We start from the raw sequence: 17486 nt of genomic DNA, 5'->3' as shown, positions 1-17486 counted from the left end.
CTGGAAAATGTCCTGTGAAATTAGTGAGGAGCAAAGGAAGGCTCCAAGTTGAAGGGAGAAAGTGGCAAGTAGCAGGCTTAAAGCAAAATAGGCCTGTGAGAAGCAAAAGCTATGGTACTGGAAGAGGAGGAGATGACCCTTTCTGGTCAGAGTACCTGTAAAGATGTCATCCAAGTATCCACAACCCCAATTCTGCCATCCAAGAGTCAGAGTTTGGATCCTGCCAGAGATGGGCATGATGGAGGTGGGGAGATGGTGGGATGTCAATTGGGCTCATTAATGAGCAACTTAAAATCCCTCAGCCTACAGGGATTTAATGGTGACTCAGGAATTTAGGGGATTTGCATGGGTCTCCTGTGTCTCATTAAGGTTGCCCAGCAAACCCCATCAGATTTCCTGTGACCTTCCATAAAGGAGGACCCCTTGCTGACGGGCATTCAGTACCTGATTGAGGGACCTGGCATCGGAAAGGTCAGGGGTGTGGCACGGTGCTTAAAACCACCCCGTGTGTTGGCATATGAATCCCCCCAACTTCCACACCCACTGGTTACCCCCTCCCTATGATGCACATTCTTCTCCACTTTCCGGTCTCCAAGATCCCTAATAAAGGCCTCAGTGCATTACTGACAGCAGTTACCACTCCAGGTGGCATTGCAGTATTGGAGAGCTGCCGGCCACTGATTGGCGGGCAGCTGTCGGAGGCAGGGTTTCTGGATGACTGGAGCCATGATTGCATGGGAGTCCTGACACTCTCCAGTTAAGTGCCGGACTGAACCTAAAGAGCATCAGGCCTCCAGAAGAGGGGCACTGTGGAGCTTCCACCAGTTCTCTGACTGTTGGGTGTGTTGGTGGATGCGAACCCCTTGTCGAGCACACTAAATTCCATCCCTTATCTTGCCTCTGCCACTGGTTGTCTGTGTCTGCTTGGCCACAATCCAAAAGGAAAAGCCATCATTAAATTTGATTTCAGATGTTAATTTTATCAATGAACTTATGACATATTGCATACAGAAGTCAATAATCACCCTTGTGTGCTCTTGTGGTGCCTGCTTTCAATGATCAACTTGCCCTTGTGGTTCCACTTATTGCTATTACATTGACTGCGACAAGGCTGGTGGACTTTCAGAGGAGGAGACTGCGGATAAACTTTTGAGGGTGACCTTGAGCAACTCTGGACCCAAAACATCTGGCTGCCGACTGTACCATCTTGGTAAGGGTGGCAGAGTTTGCACTGGCTGGTTTACAAGGCAACAACAATGGCATTGGCAGAGCGGCCACTGGATTCATGCTACCTGCCTGAGAGGAGACAGGAAGTTTGTGCTCCATTTGCTTAGAGCAGATTCTTAATTGTATGTTATTGGACAGCTGTGACCCTGTGCAAGTGCTTTCCCACACTACTAATATACACCCAGTGGTAGCAGATTGAGTTTCTGCTTCAACTCCATATTAGTTGGTTGCTGCTTGTGCTGCGTTGAAAGCTCTGATAATAGCCATCAGATTGTGCATTGGGTGTGCAAGTGTGTAAATAGAGTTGGCTGCCATTTCCATGCTGGAAAGGGTTTGCTCTGCACAAGGCCCTATGTCAAATTGGTGCCAGTCTCCTCCATTCTCCTTGACATGAACCCCAGGCTTTCTGCAAGCTCGCTCATGTACCAAACATTTTATTGTACACACCCATCCATTGTCGTCTGTAGGCTTCCCCATTGAATTGCTCAGCTCTGCCCTCTGCAGCGGTGCTCTCAGCTTGTTGACACCTGTGCTATCCTTGCACCTGGTGATTCACTACAGACAGATCCTGCTTCTGTACTATCCTCTTAAACTACATGCAATGTCAATACCTGAGTTGGTGGCTATGAGTGTGGCTATGAGTGTATGTCAACTTCATTACTGTCATGCTGTTTCTCCATTGCCTGGTGGCAATGAAAGAGCACAAAAAGTTTCAAAGTTGTGTTGCAGGGAGGGGTGTTGCTGGAATAACAGGAGATGCCTGGCTACTGCATCTGAAGCTTGTGGGCGGCATGGTAGCACAGTGGTTAGCAGTGTTGCTTCACAGTGCCATGGTCCCGGCTTGGGTCACTATGCGGAGTCTGCACGTTCTCCCTGTGTCTGCGTGGGTTTCCTCTGGGTGCTCCCGTTTCCTCCCACAAGTCCTGAAAGATGAGCTTGTTCGGTGAATTGGACATTCTGAATTCTCCCTCTGTGTATCAGAGCAGGTGCCGGAATGTGGCAACTAGGGGCTTTTCACAGTAACTTCATTGCAGTATTAACGTAAGCCTATTTGTGACAATAATGATTATTATTAAGTCGAATGCGTGTGTGGAATGTGAGTTGGGTATGATACCATCAAATTTGGTCTCCGCAATGATCAGCACTACATGCCCTGCAAGGAGGATAGGATATGCAGATATGCTTGTCGCCCTACAGTTAGTTCCTGCTGTCTTCGGTTGTACACCACCTTGTCCTGCAAGAAAGAGGGATGTATGTCAGTTTGTATCATAGTACGAAGTCTTACAACACCAGGTTAAAGTCCAACAGGTTTGTTTCGATGTCACTAGCTTTCGGAGCGCTGCTCCTTCCTCAGGTGAATGCAGAGGTCTGTTCCAGAAACACATATATAGACAAATTCAAAGATGCCAAACAATGCTAGGAATGCGAGCATTAGCAGGTGATTAAATCTTTACAGATCCAGAGATGGGGTAACCCCAGGTTAAAGAGGTGTGAATTGTATCAAGCCAGGACAGTTGGTAGGATTTTGCAGGCCAGATGGTGGGGGATGAATGTAATGCGACATGAATCCCAGGTCCCGGTTGAGGCCGCACTCATGTGTGCGGAACTTGGCTATAAGTTTCTGCTCGGCGATTCTGCGTTGTCGCGGGTCCTGAAGGCCGCCTTGGAGAACGCTTACCCGGAGATCAGAGGCTGAATGCCCTTGACTGCTGAAGTGTTCCCCGACTGGAAGGGAACATTCCTGCCTGGTGATTGTTGCGCGATGTCCGTTCATTCGTTGTCGCAGCGTCTGCATGGTCTCGCCAATGTACCACGCTTCGGGACATCCTTTCCTGCAGCGTATGAGATAGACAACGTTGGCCGAGTCGCACGAGTATGTACCGGGTACCTGGTGGGTGGTGTTCTCACGTGTAATAGTGGTATCCATGTCAATGATCTGGCACGTCTTGCAGAGATTGCCATGACAGGGTTGTGTGGTGTCGTGGTCACTGTTCTGAAGACTGGGTAGTTTGCTGCAAACAATGGTTCGTTTGAGGTTGCGCGGTTGTTTGAAGGCAAGTAGTGGGGGTGTGGGGATGACCTTGGCAAGATGTTCATCGTCATCAATGACGTGTTGAAGGCTGTGAAGAAGATGACGTAGTTTCTCCGCTCCGGGGAAGTACTGGACGACGAAGGGTATTCTGTCGGTTGTGTCCCATGTTTGTCTTCTGAGGAGGTCGGTCCGGTTTTTCGCTGTGGCGCGTTGGAACTGTCGATCGATGAGTCGAGTGCCATATCCCATTGGGGTGCGAATTTGGTCCCCATGGCTGTTCCGTGCGTCTGGATGAAGAACTTGTTGTCGAAGGTGAAGACGTTGTGATCCAGAATGAAGCGGATGAGTTGCAGAATTGCGCCTGGAGATTGGCAGTTGTCGGTGTTGAGTACTGAGGCTGTTGCAGCAATGCCGTCGTCATGGGGGATGGTGGTGTAGAGTGCCGAGACGTCCATTGTGACGAGGAATGTTCCTGGTTCAACTGGTCCATGGGTGCTGAGTTTCTGTAGGAAGTCCGTCGTGTCGCGACAGAAGCTGGGTGTACCTTGTACGATGGGTTTCAAGATGTTCAGTACGACAGTGGCCCCCCCTTTGTCTGCTGGTTTGATGACGATGCTTGATGACAAGTTGACAATAGATTTCCCTGTATTGTTGGCATACTTGGCATCACCACCAGCAGCAACCAAGCCACCCCCGGTATCACAGTAGAAAACAATACAGGGAAATCTATTGTCAACTTGTCAGACTACACCCTTCAACCAGACGAAATCGAAGTCCTCAGCAGAGGGCTCAATTTCTGCACCACCACCAAAATGGACCCCATCAGTCTCGCGGCAGACACGGAGGAATTCATCAGGCGAATGAGGCTCCGGGTATTCTTCCACAGACCCCAAGAGGCCAACAGCGAACCCAAGCAGACTACCAATAAACCGGAACAGCAGACCGAGAGATCTGCGGTGTGGCAACCGAAGAGGAAAGAGTCGAAATGGACCCCTCCGGAAGGCCACTGCCTTAGACTCGACATGTATGCTCAAGCCGTCAGGAGTCGTGTCAATGCCAGATTCATCAGTCGCATTCACAAGACAGCCCCGAACGTCACCCAAGCACAACGCAATGTCATCCGCGCTCTCAAGACCAACCGCAGCATCGTCATCAAACCAGCAGACAAAGGGGGGGCCACTGTCGTACTGAACAGAACGGACTACTGCAAAGAAGTATACCGACAACTGAACAACCAAGAACACTACAGACAGTTACCCGCAGATCCGACCAAGGAACACATCCGCCAACTTAACAGACTGATCAAGACCTTGGATCCAGATCTTCAGAGCACCCTACGTGCTCTCATCCCACGTACTCCCCGCATTGGAGATCTCTACTGCCTCCCGAAAATACATAAGGCCAACACACCAGGCCGCCCTATCGTTTCAGGCAATGGGACCCTGTGTGAGAACCTCTCTGGCTACATCGAGGGCATCTTGAAACCCATCGTACAAGGTACACCCAGCTTCTGTCGCGACACGACGGACTTCCTACAGAAACTCAGCACCCATGGACCAGTTGAACCAGGAACATTCCTCGTCACAATGGACGTCTCGGCACTCTACACCACCATCCCCCATGACGACGGCATTGCTGCAACAGCCTCAGTACTCAACACCGACAACTGCCAATCTCCAGACGCAATTCTGCAACTCATCCGCTTCATTCTGGATCACAACGTCTTCACCTTCGACAACAAGTTCTTCATCCAGACGCACGGAACAGCCATGGGGACCAAATTCGCACCCCAATACGCCAACATCTTCATGCACAAGTTTGAACAGGACCTACTCACCGCACAGGACCTTCAACCGACGTTATACACCAGATACATTGATGACATTTTTTTCCTTTGGACCCACGGCGAAGAATCACTGAAACGACTACAGGATGACATTAAGAAGTTCCATCCAACCGTCAGACTCACCATGGACTACTCTCCAAAATCAGTTGCATTCTTGGACACACTCGTCTCCATCAAGGACGGTCACCTCAGCACGTCGCTTTACCGCAAACCCACGGATAACCTCATGATGCTCCACTTCTCCAGCTTCCACCCTAAACACATCAAAGAAGCCACCCCCTATGGACAAGCGCTCCGTATACACAGGACGAGGAGGAGCGTAACAGACATCTACAGACGCTGAAAGATGCCCTCGTACAAACGGGATATGGCACTCGACTCATCGATCGACAGTTCCAACGCGCCACAGCGAAAAACCGGACCGACCTCCTCAGAAGACAAACATGGGACACAACCGACAGAATACCCTTCGTCGTCCAGTACTTCCCCGGAGCGGAGAAACTACGTCATCTTCTTCACAGCCTTCAACACGTCATTGATGACGATGAACATCTTGCCAAGGTCATCCCCACACCCCCACTACTTGCCTTCAAACAACTGCGCAACCTCAAACGAACCATTGTTTGCAGCAAACTACCCAGTCTTCAGAACAGTGACCACGACACCACACAACCCTGTCATGGCAATCTCTGCAAGACGTGCCAGATCATTGACATGGATACCACTATTACACGTGAGAACACCACCCACCAGGTACCCGGTACATACTCGTGCGACTCGGCCAACGTTGTCTACCTCATACGCTGCAGGAAAGGATGTCCCGAAGCGTGGTACATTGGCGAGACCATGCAGACGTTGCGACAACGAATGAACGGACATCGCGCAACAATCACCAGGCAGGAATGTTCCCTTCCAGCCGGGGAACACTTCAGCAGTCAAGGGCATTCAGCCTCTAATCTCCGGGTAAGCGTTCTCCAAGGCGGCCTTCAGGACCCGCGACAACGCAGAATCGCCGAGCAGAAACTTGTAGCCAAGTTCCGCACACATGAGTGCGGCCTCAACCGGGACCTGGGATTCATGTCGCATTACATTCATCCCCCACCATCTGGCCTGCAAAATCCTACCAACTGTCCTGGCTTGATACAATTCACACCTCTTTAACCTGGGGTTACCCCATCTCTGGATCTGTAAAGATTTAATCACCTGCTAATGCTCGCATTCCTAGCATTGTTTGGCATCTTTGAATTTGTCTATATATGTGTTTCTGGAACAGACCTCTGCATTCACCTGAGGAAGGAGCAGCGCTCCGAAAGCTAGTGACATCGAAACAAACCTGTTGGACTTTAACCTGGTGTTGTAAGACTTCGTACTGTGCTCACCCCAGTCCAACGCCGGCATCTCCACATCAGTTTGTATCATACCATCTGTTTGACTGTCATTATTCTTAAAATTTTAGAATACCCATCCTTTTTTCCCCCAATTAAGGGGCAATTTAGCGTGACCAATCCACCTAGTCTGCACATCCTTGGATTGTGTGGGTGAGACCCACGCAGACACGGGAAGAATGTGCATACTCCACACGGATCGGGATCGAACCTGGGTCCTCGATGCCGTGAGGCAGCAGTGCTAACCACTGCGCCACAGTGCTGCCCCCTGACTGTCGTTATTAATAGACAGTAGTGCACCTTGTGGATGTGAGCATTGCAGTGATGCTAAGCATGTGACTGAGGGGTCTGAGTCCTGATTGATAGAGATTTGTGCAAGATGAAGAATAGGTCTCTGGTGAGTTGGACGGTGTGTAAATCTACACGTGGGGTTTGTGGGATGGAGGATTTGAAGTTAAGTTGTGGCCTTGCCCCTTCACGTAAGGTCTTTGACCTTGTGACACTGCTTCCAGGTCCTTTGGGCTTGACTGCTAACATTGACCTCCTTGGCTATTTGCTCCCACTGCCTTTTACGCGTGTCTGGAAGGCCTCTTGGGTCTCTGTGGATTCAGGGCATCTCTATTACTTAGCACCTCCCCACCAAGGTCTCTGGTGCAGTGTCAGAAAACTTTGGTGCCTGTGTATTTTCAAGTTGTGCCTTTCTTCACTGCATCCCAAATGAAAATCACCTCTTGCATAACTGCCAGCACCTTCTCCATCCACATTACACTGTTCTTTTTACAGGTGCAGTCTTGCTTTATAAACAATGCTGGATAGTTTTAGCAGGTGCTAACAAATTACAGTTTTGTCCACTTCAGATGGGTCTAGACAATCAACAGCATGACTGGATGCAGCGATCATTGAAATAAAGAATTTTTTTTCTCCAGAGGGTCACGAATCTTTGGAGCCATCTTCTCCAGAGAACAGTGGAGGCAGGGTCAATGAATATGTTTAAGGTAGAGGGAGATAGATTCTTGACAAACTCAAAAGTTATCAGGAGTAGATGAAATGCAAAGCTGAGGCCACAATCTGATCAGCTTGTTAAATGACCAAGCAGGCTCACGGTGCCAAATGATTGCCTGCTCCTAATTGATATGTTCATATGGTTGTACGACACAAAAGTGCTAGTGTTCCAGAGGGGACAAATGCAATCTTGGCAATTAACCAAATGTGAAGCAAGGACAAAAGTTGAGTTGACCAAAACGACAAGGATAAAACTCTGTTTCAGCAGGTATCAGGCTCCAAACGGGAGATTTGTGAGAGGGGCTGTGATTCTACTGTAGAGTTGTAGATGAACTGAAGTTTGTAAAGCGTGAAAGAGATTGAGGCAGAACAATGGCTTAATATTCCTGCTTCTAGGTGCCAAACGAACCATGCAACAGATGCAATTGAACTGTTGGTGTGCACTGATTGGCATAAATGATCAAGCTCTGCTTATTTTGGTTGTCATGACGATAGTTATTTATCGTAGGAATTTTAGTAGTGCTATATGAAGGGAGTATCTATCGACATGCTTGTCTTCAGCATGTCAAGAAACCCAAAGGAAAAAACATGTTCTTTCATTGACCCTTGAGTAAGTCCCAATCCAGTTACTCTGGCGCTCGGTTTAACAATGAGTCAGATTAATTTGGAATGGAAGTAGCTGCCCTGAAGGCTCTGCTTACTTGTTCTGCTTTCACTTTGCCAGGAAATGTAATCAGTAAGTCAATACTAGAGAAATGATATCCAAAATAAACCAAATGGAAGACTTGTCACAGTATGATTTTGTTGCAAGTGAATGGTCCTTTGTTGAGACATTTAAAAGTTGAGTTCCTTTTGCTCAATCACCTTGTCTATTGTGCGGTTAGATTGCAGAAGGTCCTCAGTCAAACATGCGTTATTAATGGATACATTTGTGACGTCAAATGTGTATGAGTGATCTCTTTTCTTTGCATTATTTTTTTTTTGGTAACTCTTAAAAGCCTATTATAGATGGACTGAATTGCAAATATAGCGAGTTTATTGTGTAGCAAGACATAATGGATGTAAGTTCCCAACTAATCACCGAATAGATTCATAGAATAGTTATAGCACAGAGGGAGGCTCTTTGGCCCATCATGTGTGAACTAGACACTGACTGAAAAATTCATTTAGTACCACTCCCTTGCCTTTTCCCTGTAGCTCTTGTTGCTAATTTTCTCCTTGGTTCAATTGCTCTGTTTTATTACCTTTGCTCTCAAGTCGCCAGGTATCTTTATGATACCGCCACGAGGTTCAAGTCCGAGTACTGATCAATAACCCAGTACACCGATTAGTAAGATTTAAATCCAAGCACATTTATTATACATAGTAATCGCTACTCATGCACAAATTCTACGTCTAAGCTCCTTCTACAACTAACAGGCCTATACTTAACTTTGAACTGGCCCACCAGGTCAGCGGAACAAATGGCCTTTCGTTCGGGTTTTGAGCCTGTGGGATTCGAAGTTGGTACGGATTGGTAGCTAGGAGCGCCTATCTCGTAGCCAGTGTTGAGTTAAGACTTACGATTTCGATCACTGGAGTCACTGCACCGGTCACGGTCAATGTTGGTTCGTTGTTGCTGAGTGACCCGGGCTGGAAGAAGAGAGCGCTGAAGAGAGAGCGATTTGAACTTGGGGCTCAACTCTTATAGTCCCCAGGGGCTTCCCGCCTTTTGGGGCGGACCCTGTACCTGGTCCCAAGTGATTGGACTTTGTCCCAATCGCTTGGTTCGATTTTCTCCAATGCTGGAGCGGTTCCCTGATCGATGGGCGGTCTTGAGGTGCTCGTTCACCTCCTTGGCGTTGGCTCCTGCTGGCGCCGAGGAGTCTGGCTTTGCTTTGTGTGTCCAAAATATTACTTATTGTTCCTGGGGATTGTTCATCAGTATGCAGATGGCTGCTACTTTGTTATGCTGATGGCCGCTGGTATCGATGTTGTCTGGCCTTTGCAGAGGTAAATACACAGCAAACCTGCAGCTGCTGGTTTCTGTCTTGTTGGCTGACTTTCCCATCAGCCTTTGCCGTTCGCCATTTTAAATCGGGAGTTGGCCAATTTAGGTGGCTACATTCCCTCCTTGTGATCCTAATGCGAAGCGTGAAGGATCACATAACTATGTTGCTTTCCATTCTCTGACTTGGGGGGCACTTCTTTCATGGCCTCGACACTGACCATAACTATGCAGAAAATTTTTAACTGACAATTCTAAGGGGCGCTATGTCAAACAGGGACATGCATTACAAAACAAAAAAAATGGGAACCTCTAACTATTCTTAACACACTACACTCACTTAAACATTTAATTATTCTAACTTCCTCAACCATACAAACAAAATCATAGCAGTTTATACACATGTTTCCCGGCTTGGCAGTCAAGCTCAGAATCGTACAATTTGCTCATGAACATTTCTTTACCTTTCTTTATTTACAACAAAAACGCAAATGAATGCTCTTTATTATAGATCGCGGGGGTCGGGGGTCTGGTCGTATCAGAAAATAGGGGATCTGATCCTATATACCGGGGTGCGGTAGGCTCTCCTTCTCCATTTTCTCAGACGCATAGTCTGCACGATGCAGCAGAGTATCGCCAATACCAATAAGGATTCTATTACGTAGGACAGGGAGTACCAGGTTATAAACCTGGCACACCAAGAGGGTGCGGTGTCGCTGGTGACTGGGCTCTGGGTACTGTGGGGAAGTGAAACATTAACGGCTGGGGGGCTTGAGGTCATGGGGTTCGCGTTCACGCGCAACCAAATGTCCATTGTGATGAGGAACCATCCGAAGGAAGTCCTCATGGTGCTTCTTCTTTTCTTCTCCGGTCCTGGAGCTTCTGGAGTTCTGTGGAAATCAAGCTTAGTGTCTGTAACTATCTTGGTTTAACATCTCGTACGATAGTCTGTCTGTCCCTTAGTGCCAATTACACCCTTTATAATTGGTCACTATGTGTGACTCTTTTTTTTTCCCAAAAAACAAATTTTAGGACAAGACACACTTTCAAATAATGAACCAGTGCGAGCCAAATCGCAGACTGTGCAATTTACCATCCAAATGTTTCAGGATGTAAATAGCATGTGGTTGGCAGCCAAAGGGTTACCTGAAACAAAACAAAACTTTTTGAACTAAAATTTCCAAAATGAGGTGTGTATGGGGTGCGACGGGGAAGAGTTGGATGGAATCCCCGGGTAGGACGGCTACCAATGCCGTGCCTCCCCTACCCGAGCATAGTTGACCAGAGGGGGGGTTCCCAGGCAGGGCGGGACCCAAGCTGTTTCTCCACTGCCTGAGCAACCGACAAGAACGGGCAAGAAATGTAGTCATCGTGGGGGGTTGCCGTATTGGTTCTTCCTTCGAACCAGAAGGGCAGTTATGAACGGGGGTCTGTGTTTCTGTCGACAGACGAGTTCCGCTGAACTGGCGTCTGGGACATTAACAAGTCTCTGCGGACAAACTAGTTCCTCTGAACTAGCGTCCGGTACAAACTAGTTTCTCTGACTGCCAGTGGCCATCAGAAGGGTGGTGGCGTGAGGCCGTGGAAACTTTTAAATTCACAAATAACATTTAACATGTACATTAAACAAACAAACATACAACAGACATGGTGCAGGTTCCATCAGAATACAGGACTTTGTGAATCACATTTGGACTGGGGTGTAACTAGCATGTGGAGGGAGTGCAGTGTGACCAAAGAAGAGAGGAAGGAGGAGCGAAACAAAAATGAAGTGGCCTTGCTGAGGTAACGCTGCCATAAGAAGTGGTGGGTAAGTGCTCACAGTTTGCATGGGGCAGCTGGGATCTTGTAGCTGCTGTGGGTGGTGTTCTCTTTCATATCTGGGGACTAGTCTAGCTGGTGGGGGTCTCCTGCAATCTCGGGCGAAGTGTCCTGGCTGCCCACCGTTGTAACATGACCCCTGGGGCACATAAGGTGTAGCAGGCTCTCTGGTGCATTGTTCCCTTGGGTATGGTTCCCTGGGTGGGGGGTTGGGGCTGTTGGTGTCGTTGCTGGTTCGGGGGGCATTGGTGGGCTGATTCTGTTGCTGTTTCAGGGGGGCTTGACATTCTCGTGCGTAATGTCCTAATTGTCCGCAATTGTAACATTCCGGTGGTTTCTGTGAGGGGCTGTTCCTTCCTTCGTTTACCCATGCGGGGTTCTGGTGTGTTTTAACTGGATGCATGTCTGCCTGCTCTTCCTGCTGTTCTTCGGGTTTCCTAACCGGGTTTGTTTTGTACAGACTACTCCCAGCTGCGGGACAATTTTTTAAAAACCCATTTCTCATTGTGGGCTTCCTCTGAGGGGTCATAACTCGTGCAAGCTTTCTGTCCTGTTTCTGTGGCATGGGAGATAAGGGTGCGGGTCCATTTGGCCACGTTGTCTGGGGACAAATGGGCACAGTCTAAGTCTCCAAAGACTGCTGCAAAGTGGATCCACAGGCGTCCAGCAAACGCTGTGGGGTGCTCGGATTTCTTTTGCCTGCATTTGTTGAGGCCCTCTACGGGGTCACCCCGGTTATACCCGATCGCATCCAGGCTCGCGTTATGCATTTCTGCAAGGGTGCCTCCTCCTACATTCTGTGGGACGGGAAGGGCTGCTGCTACTGAAGAGTCTAAACTTAAAACTGTGAGCTTTACATGCTCTCACTCATCCAGGCCATACATGGTCGCCTGATGCTTAACGGTGGCAAAGAAATGGTGGGGGTCTGAGGTGGGGAAGAACGGTGTGATCTTAATTGGGTCACTGTTAAGGGGGTGGAGTATAGAAATTCCACATCGTCCGATGTGGCTGCGTGGTGGGTGGTGACTGGGTTCATTGGAGCCTGAACTATCTGTTCTGAGGGGGGTTGGGGTGCTTTCCTCTTTTGTGGCTTTCCCTGCGCATATGTTCCCTGAACATATCTCTGCGCTGTTGCATTCAATTCTTCCCAATCAGGGCCATCTTCCTGATCTAATTTGTCTCCAAAGGTTTCCTGGAAGCCTTTCTGAACTGAAAGCAGCCATTGCAGCTCTGCAATCTGCTTCCGGCACTTTGCGTGATCTAATGTGCTTTGTCTTTGTTCTGTGGTGGCAGCATGGAGTGCTCTTAATGCTGCCTTTGGGTCACTACACTGTCTCTGTAATGCTTCTTCCTGCTTTTCTGTTTCTTCACGTACCAGGACTGCACGTTGCATGTCCTGATAGGCCTTTTCGTATTGAGACTGGAAGCTGCTTAAGTGCGCCAGACAAGACTGGTGTGCCCTTTTAGCATCCTCCACCTCCATCTTTTGCTGCCAACTTCCTTCTCAATTCCAAATTATCCTTTTCTACCTCGCTTACATCGACCTTACTCATTCGATGTATGCCCTCCACTTCTTTCCGGAGCATCCTAACGACCTCCTCTGTGCCTCGCAATTGTGCCAAGCAGGACACGATTGCCATCGGCTTGCGAGCTTTCCCTAAGCTCTTTTTGTGGATCTCGCTCAGGTTCTCCCACCAAGTATGTCCTATACTCCCGGGGCCTGATTCCTCATTGTCACAGAATTCATTCCAAAGGGGCCATCCTTTCCCTTTGAGATATTTCCTGATCGCTTCCTTCCAAATGGGACATTGTCCCACTCTACTGCTGCTGGTCGCTGTGACCGCAAATTCCTCTGGGTTCATTAGGCGCTGCATTGCCATCTTTGCTATCCGAATGCTGCTCTTCAAATTTGGGACAGGGGTATTAATCCGAATGCTGCTCTTCAAATTTGGGACAGGGGTGTATTAAGGCGGTGCTGTAAATACGGGTACGGCTTTCGCTATTTTCCGATATACAAACTTCCGACAGTTTTGTTGCAACAAAAAAATCTATCAGTTTTACCTTATCGCCCTGTTAGTTACGCATGCATACACACACTTCCGAATTATGAGTATTGATCAGAACTGCTTGAATGCCTGTGGTTTTCTGTTTCCAATTGGATCTCTTAATTCAAATTCTGGGTTCTCCCGGAGTGGTTTTCCACTTCTAGATCGGGTCCCGGCGGAGTTGCCAAATAATGTTGTTAATTTTCTTGTTGGTTCAATTGCTCTGTTTTATAACCTTTGCTCTTGAGTCGCCAGGTATCTTTATGATACCGCCACGAGGTTCAAGTCCGAGTACTGATCAATAATCCAATACACCGATTAGTAAGATTTAAATCAAAGCACATTTATTTTCCACAGTAATCGCTACTCATGCACAAATTCTACGTCTAAGCTACTTCTAAAACTAACAGGCCTATGCTTAACTTGGACCTGACCCACCAGGTCAGGGGAGCAAATGGCCTTTCGTTCGGTTCTGAGTCTGCGGGATTCAAAGTTGGTACGGATTGGTAGCTAGGAGCGCCTATCTCGTAGCGAGCGTTGAGTTAAGACTTACGATTTTGATGATCACTGGAGTCACTGCACCGGTCACGGTCAATGTTGGTTCGTTGTTGCTGAGTGACCCGGGCAGGAAGAAGAGAGCGGTGAAGAGAGAGCGATTTGAACTTGATGCACAAGTCTTATTGTCCCCAGGGGCTTCCCACCTTTCGGGGCGGATCCTGTACCTGGTCCCAAGTGATTGGACTTTGTCCCAATCGCTTGGTTCGTTTTTCTCCAATACTGGAGCGGTTCCCTGATCGATGGATGGTCTTGAGGTGCTCGTTCACCTCCTTTGTGTTGGCTCCTGCTGGCGCCGAGGAATCTGGCTTGGCTTTGTGTGTCCAAAATGTTACTTATTGTTCCCGGGGATTGTTCATCAGTATGCAGATGTCTGCTACTTTGTTATGCTGATGGCCACTGGTATCGATGTTGTCTGGCCTTTGCAGAGCTGCTGGTTTCTGTCTTGTTGGCTGACTTTCCCATCAGTCTTTGTCGTTCGCCATTTTAAATCGGGAGTTGGCCAATTTAGGTGGCTACACTTTGGAAATATTTTTCTTTTTCAATTGAGCCAATTCCCTTTTGAACGCTTCAATTGACTCCACCACACTCGAGAGTTAATTCCCACCATTATTTATTTGCCAATTACTATTTTGTTCTTGATCCTTCCACTAGTAAGAGCAATTTCTCCCCTCCACTTTGTCCTAATCCCTCGTGCTTTTGAATACCTCTATCAGATCTCCCCATAGCCATCCCTGTTCTGAGGAAAACAGTCCCAATCTCTCCACGATTTCAACGTAATTGGTTCTTGGGATGAGGAGCTCCATTCTCGCAAAACGTCCTTGCACCCCCTCTAATACTTTCACATCCTAATGATAAATTAACATTTCTAGAATTTATAATGAATTAAGAGTTTTGCAGTTTCTCTGTTGTAGATTGGCATAACTATTCCCGCTCTGATTTTTGTTCGGTGAAGAGAATAAAATTGCTACAAACCAAATTAGGCGTTTTCCTTAGTTTTGAAATTGATTTTAATTTACTTACAATTTTCTGGTTAGTTACAAGTTGGTTCATGTTATCGTCACTAACCAGTGTTTTTTAAATATTTGTTTCCTTTTTTAATTGCCACTTTCGAGCCAGAAAAATCTCAACCTTGGCCTCCTGTCTTGCAGGATTGGAAGTTTTAAAACAAGAGACGACTGTGGTTAAAAATGTCCCTATTTTGGGATTGTATCAGACACCATCTGATGGTGGTGGGCGGATTGTCTTATACGGAGATTCCAATTGCCTGGATGACAGCCACAGGCAAAAAGGTAAACAAAAAATCTTGACTGACTTTTATTTCCACAGTTTTGGGGTTCAAAAGAAATTTGCTTAGATCCTGTGCCAAAATTGCAATCTAGTGTATATGCTTTTGAATGTGTGCCTGCTATTGCAGCTGGTGATGAATTGCCAGTAAGTTTTTGTTGGTTGAGGTCCTTCCTGTCCCCAAACTTGTGGAAGCCTATTTCCATTTGTTTGACTGGTCTGTGCCACTGGAACAGTAGCCAATCAAAGGTAAACTCCACCTGGACAGTGCCTGGCTTTAATGGTGGTGATCATCTGCAGACCTAAACTAGCCCCACCTTCTGGGCGACTTGCTGAATGGCTGCCAATAGGTTAAAGAAAAGTAAAACCCAATAATGGCCTTGCATTATAATCTATAGTTTCATTATCTTGTGTAATGATCACATCAGCCAAGTGTACGCATCGCTAGGCATTAACTGCACAGAATATTTTGGCTGTTAACATTCACAACAGGTAAAACAAATGGACTAAAAATGATCAAAACTACCCAGTCAACTTGGTTATGGTATTTTATTTTAAAAACACAGCCGTAATTATAGCCTGTATTTAAAATTCAGGTGACAGTTAATAACCACTGAAATCCTTCTATTGTTTGATGCTACCTAAATGCTCAAGTTAATTACTGTTCAGCAATAATTCACAGTAGTTATTGTTCTATATACAAACCATCTGAATTCCTCAATTCGAATGCAGTCTGTGATCAGTCCCAAGCATAAGTTATCCCATGTCATGTGAATTTTAAGGGTGTACTGCAAATTTGATTTGAAAGAGCTTGGCTCTGATTCGTGAGATTTCATGTTTTGCATTTATGTTTTGCATTTAGCGTACAATCAATAGGGTGTTACAGCTCCAGAATCTCCAGTGTGTGAAAAATGCCCACAAGATGTAAACTAATAATCAATAGCTGAAATCTTCCATTGATAATTCGCAAACAATCCACCGTAAAACAAGCTATGCTGATCTGCAACCTGTAGTTCTGATTTTGTGCTTTACTTAAAAAGTAATCTTATGCAGTTGGCTAGGTAGTTTTTGTTCCATTTGTTTTATCTATTATGAATATCAAATTTAATGTTCCTGTGTAGTGCCTTAGCACAATAAACTATGATAAATATGCTTTAATGCTGCTGCGTAAATTAATTAAACGTCAGTCACCTTTTTTGAAAGTATCACTCTGTTTTCACACCTATTTGTATTTACTAAGATGCAATAAAGAATTGTATGCAAAAGTCACCAATCAACCACAGAAGGACCCAACAAAATCGGCGCACATAATTTTCCAGCCATTTGAACAATGTTGGTTTGTCACAATAAAAGTACCCACAAAATTGCTATCTTCTATTAGAAATTCATGCAATCAGCTTTGTTCTCTGGAGGATCCATGAGATTTTAGTTTTGCTCCTCTTAATCTTGGATCTGATTGCTGTCACTGTTGAGCACTTAGACAACCATCTCCCAGCGACTTCATAAAACCACCCAGCGAATCACTGGCTGCCCAAACCAAGGAATATGCCCCATTCAGCAAACGTGTTGGTGATTTTAATATTTGATTAGCTTGATGGTGTCTATGAACTTTGCCAGTCTGAAAGAGTGGTAGATAAAAAGATTGCAGATCTAGGTGCAGATGGAAGCATACAGAGAGCTAGGCAGATGAGCCATAGAATAGACTAAAGAAAATCGGAAAGGCAAGCAGATCTTTGAGAACAAATGTCAAGGAAATTATTATTTGCAAATGTAATTTAACCACGTTATACATTTCGGATCAGAAATAAATTCAAATGGCAGAGTCTTGTATATTAGAATATTGAATTGAGTAAGAATACGATCTGGAAAAAGACAAACCACAGACTAATTGTAGTTTTATGTAATTGTTTCGAATGCAGTTAATTTATTTGAAACTTTTGGTATATTTATTTCAGAATGATTTTAATTATGATAATCAATGCTATTGATTGGTATAAATGCTGAGGTTGGTAATTTGGACTAAAATTAGAAGAAATATCTTTACTTGCAGGGTTTTGATTACCATATATACCCGTAAAAGGTGACTCTTGGCCTAAAAATACTGAATTTTCACTCCCGTAAAAGTCAACCCTGGCTGGGCTCAAACTGCACTGTGATTATTATTTGCTCCTAATTATTACAGTTCATTAATTTAAAGGCGCAGCAGTCTCCCAGTCAATTGACTAGACCGGCATGTACCACATAATCTAGCACAATGCCTTTGAGAAAGATAACAAGTATGCAACTCTATCTGAAATGG

At 46.2% G+C, this 17486-nt stretch overlaps 1 protein-coding gene across 2 annotated transcripts in view; it reads left to right on the top strand.

The window, feature by feature from the left end:
- Positions 1 to 17486, top strand: part of mbtps1 (membrane-bound transcription factor peptidase, site 1) — a 166202-nt gene that overhangs the window by 122701 nt on the left and 26015 nt on the right. For both annotated transcript variants that reach the window (XM_072518450.1, XM_072518449.1), the window contains exon 19: positions 15052 to 15192. In XM_072518450.1, the coding sequence (XP_072374551.1) occupies positions 15052 to 15192 (141 nt within the window). The remainder of the gene's footprint in view (positions 1 to 15051; positions 15193 to 17486) is intronic.

Source organism: Scyliorhinus torazame, chromosome 10 (assembly GCF_047496885.1).
Source record: "Scyliorhinus torazame isolate Kashiwa2021f chromosome 10, sScyTor2.1, whole genome shotgun sequence".
In the NCBI taxonomy this organism is placed as follows: domain Eukaryota; kingdom Metazoa; phylum Chordata; class Chondrichthyes; order Carcharhiniformes; family Scyliorhinidae; genus Scyliorhinus; species Scyliorhinus torazame.
The sequence above is the reverse complement of the archived record's forward strand: the minus strand, read 5'-3'. Positions and strand labels throughout refer to the sequence as shown.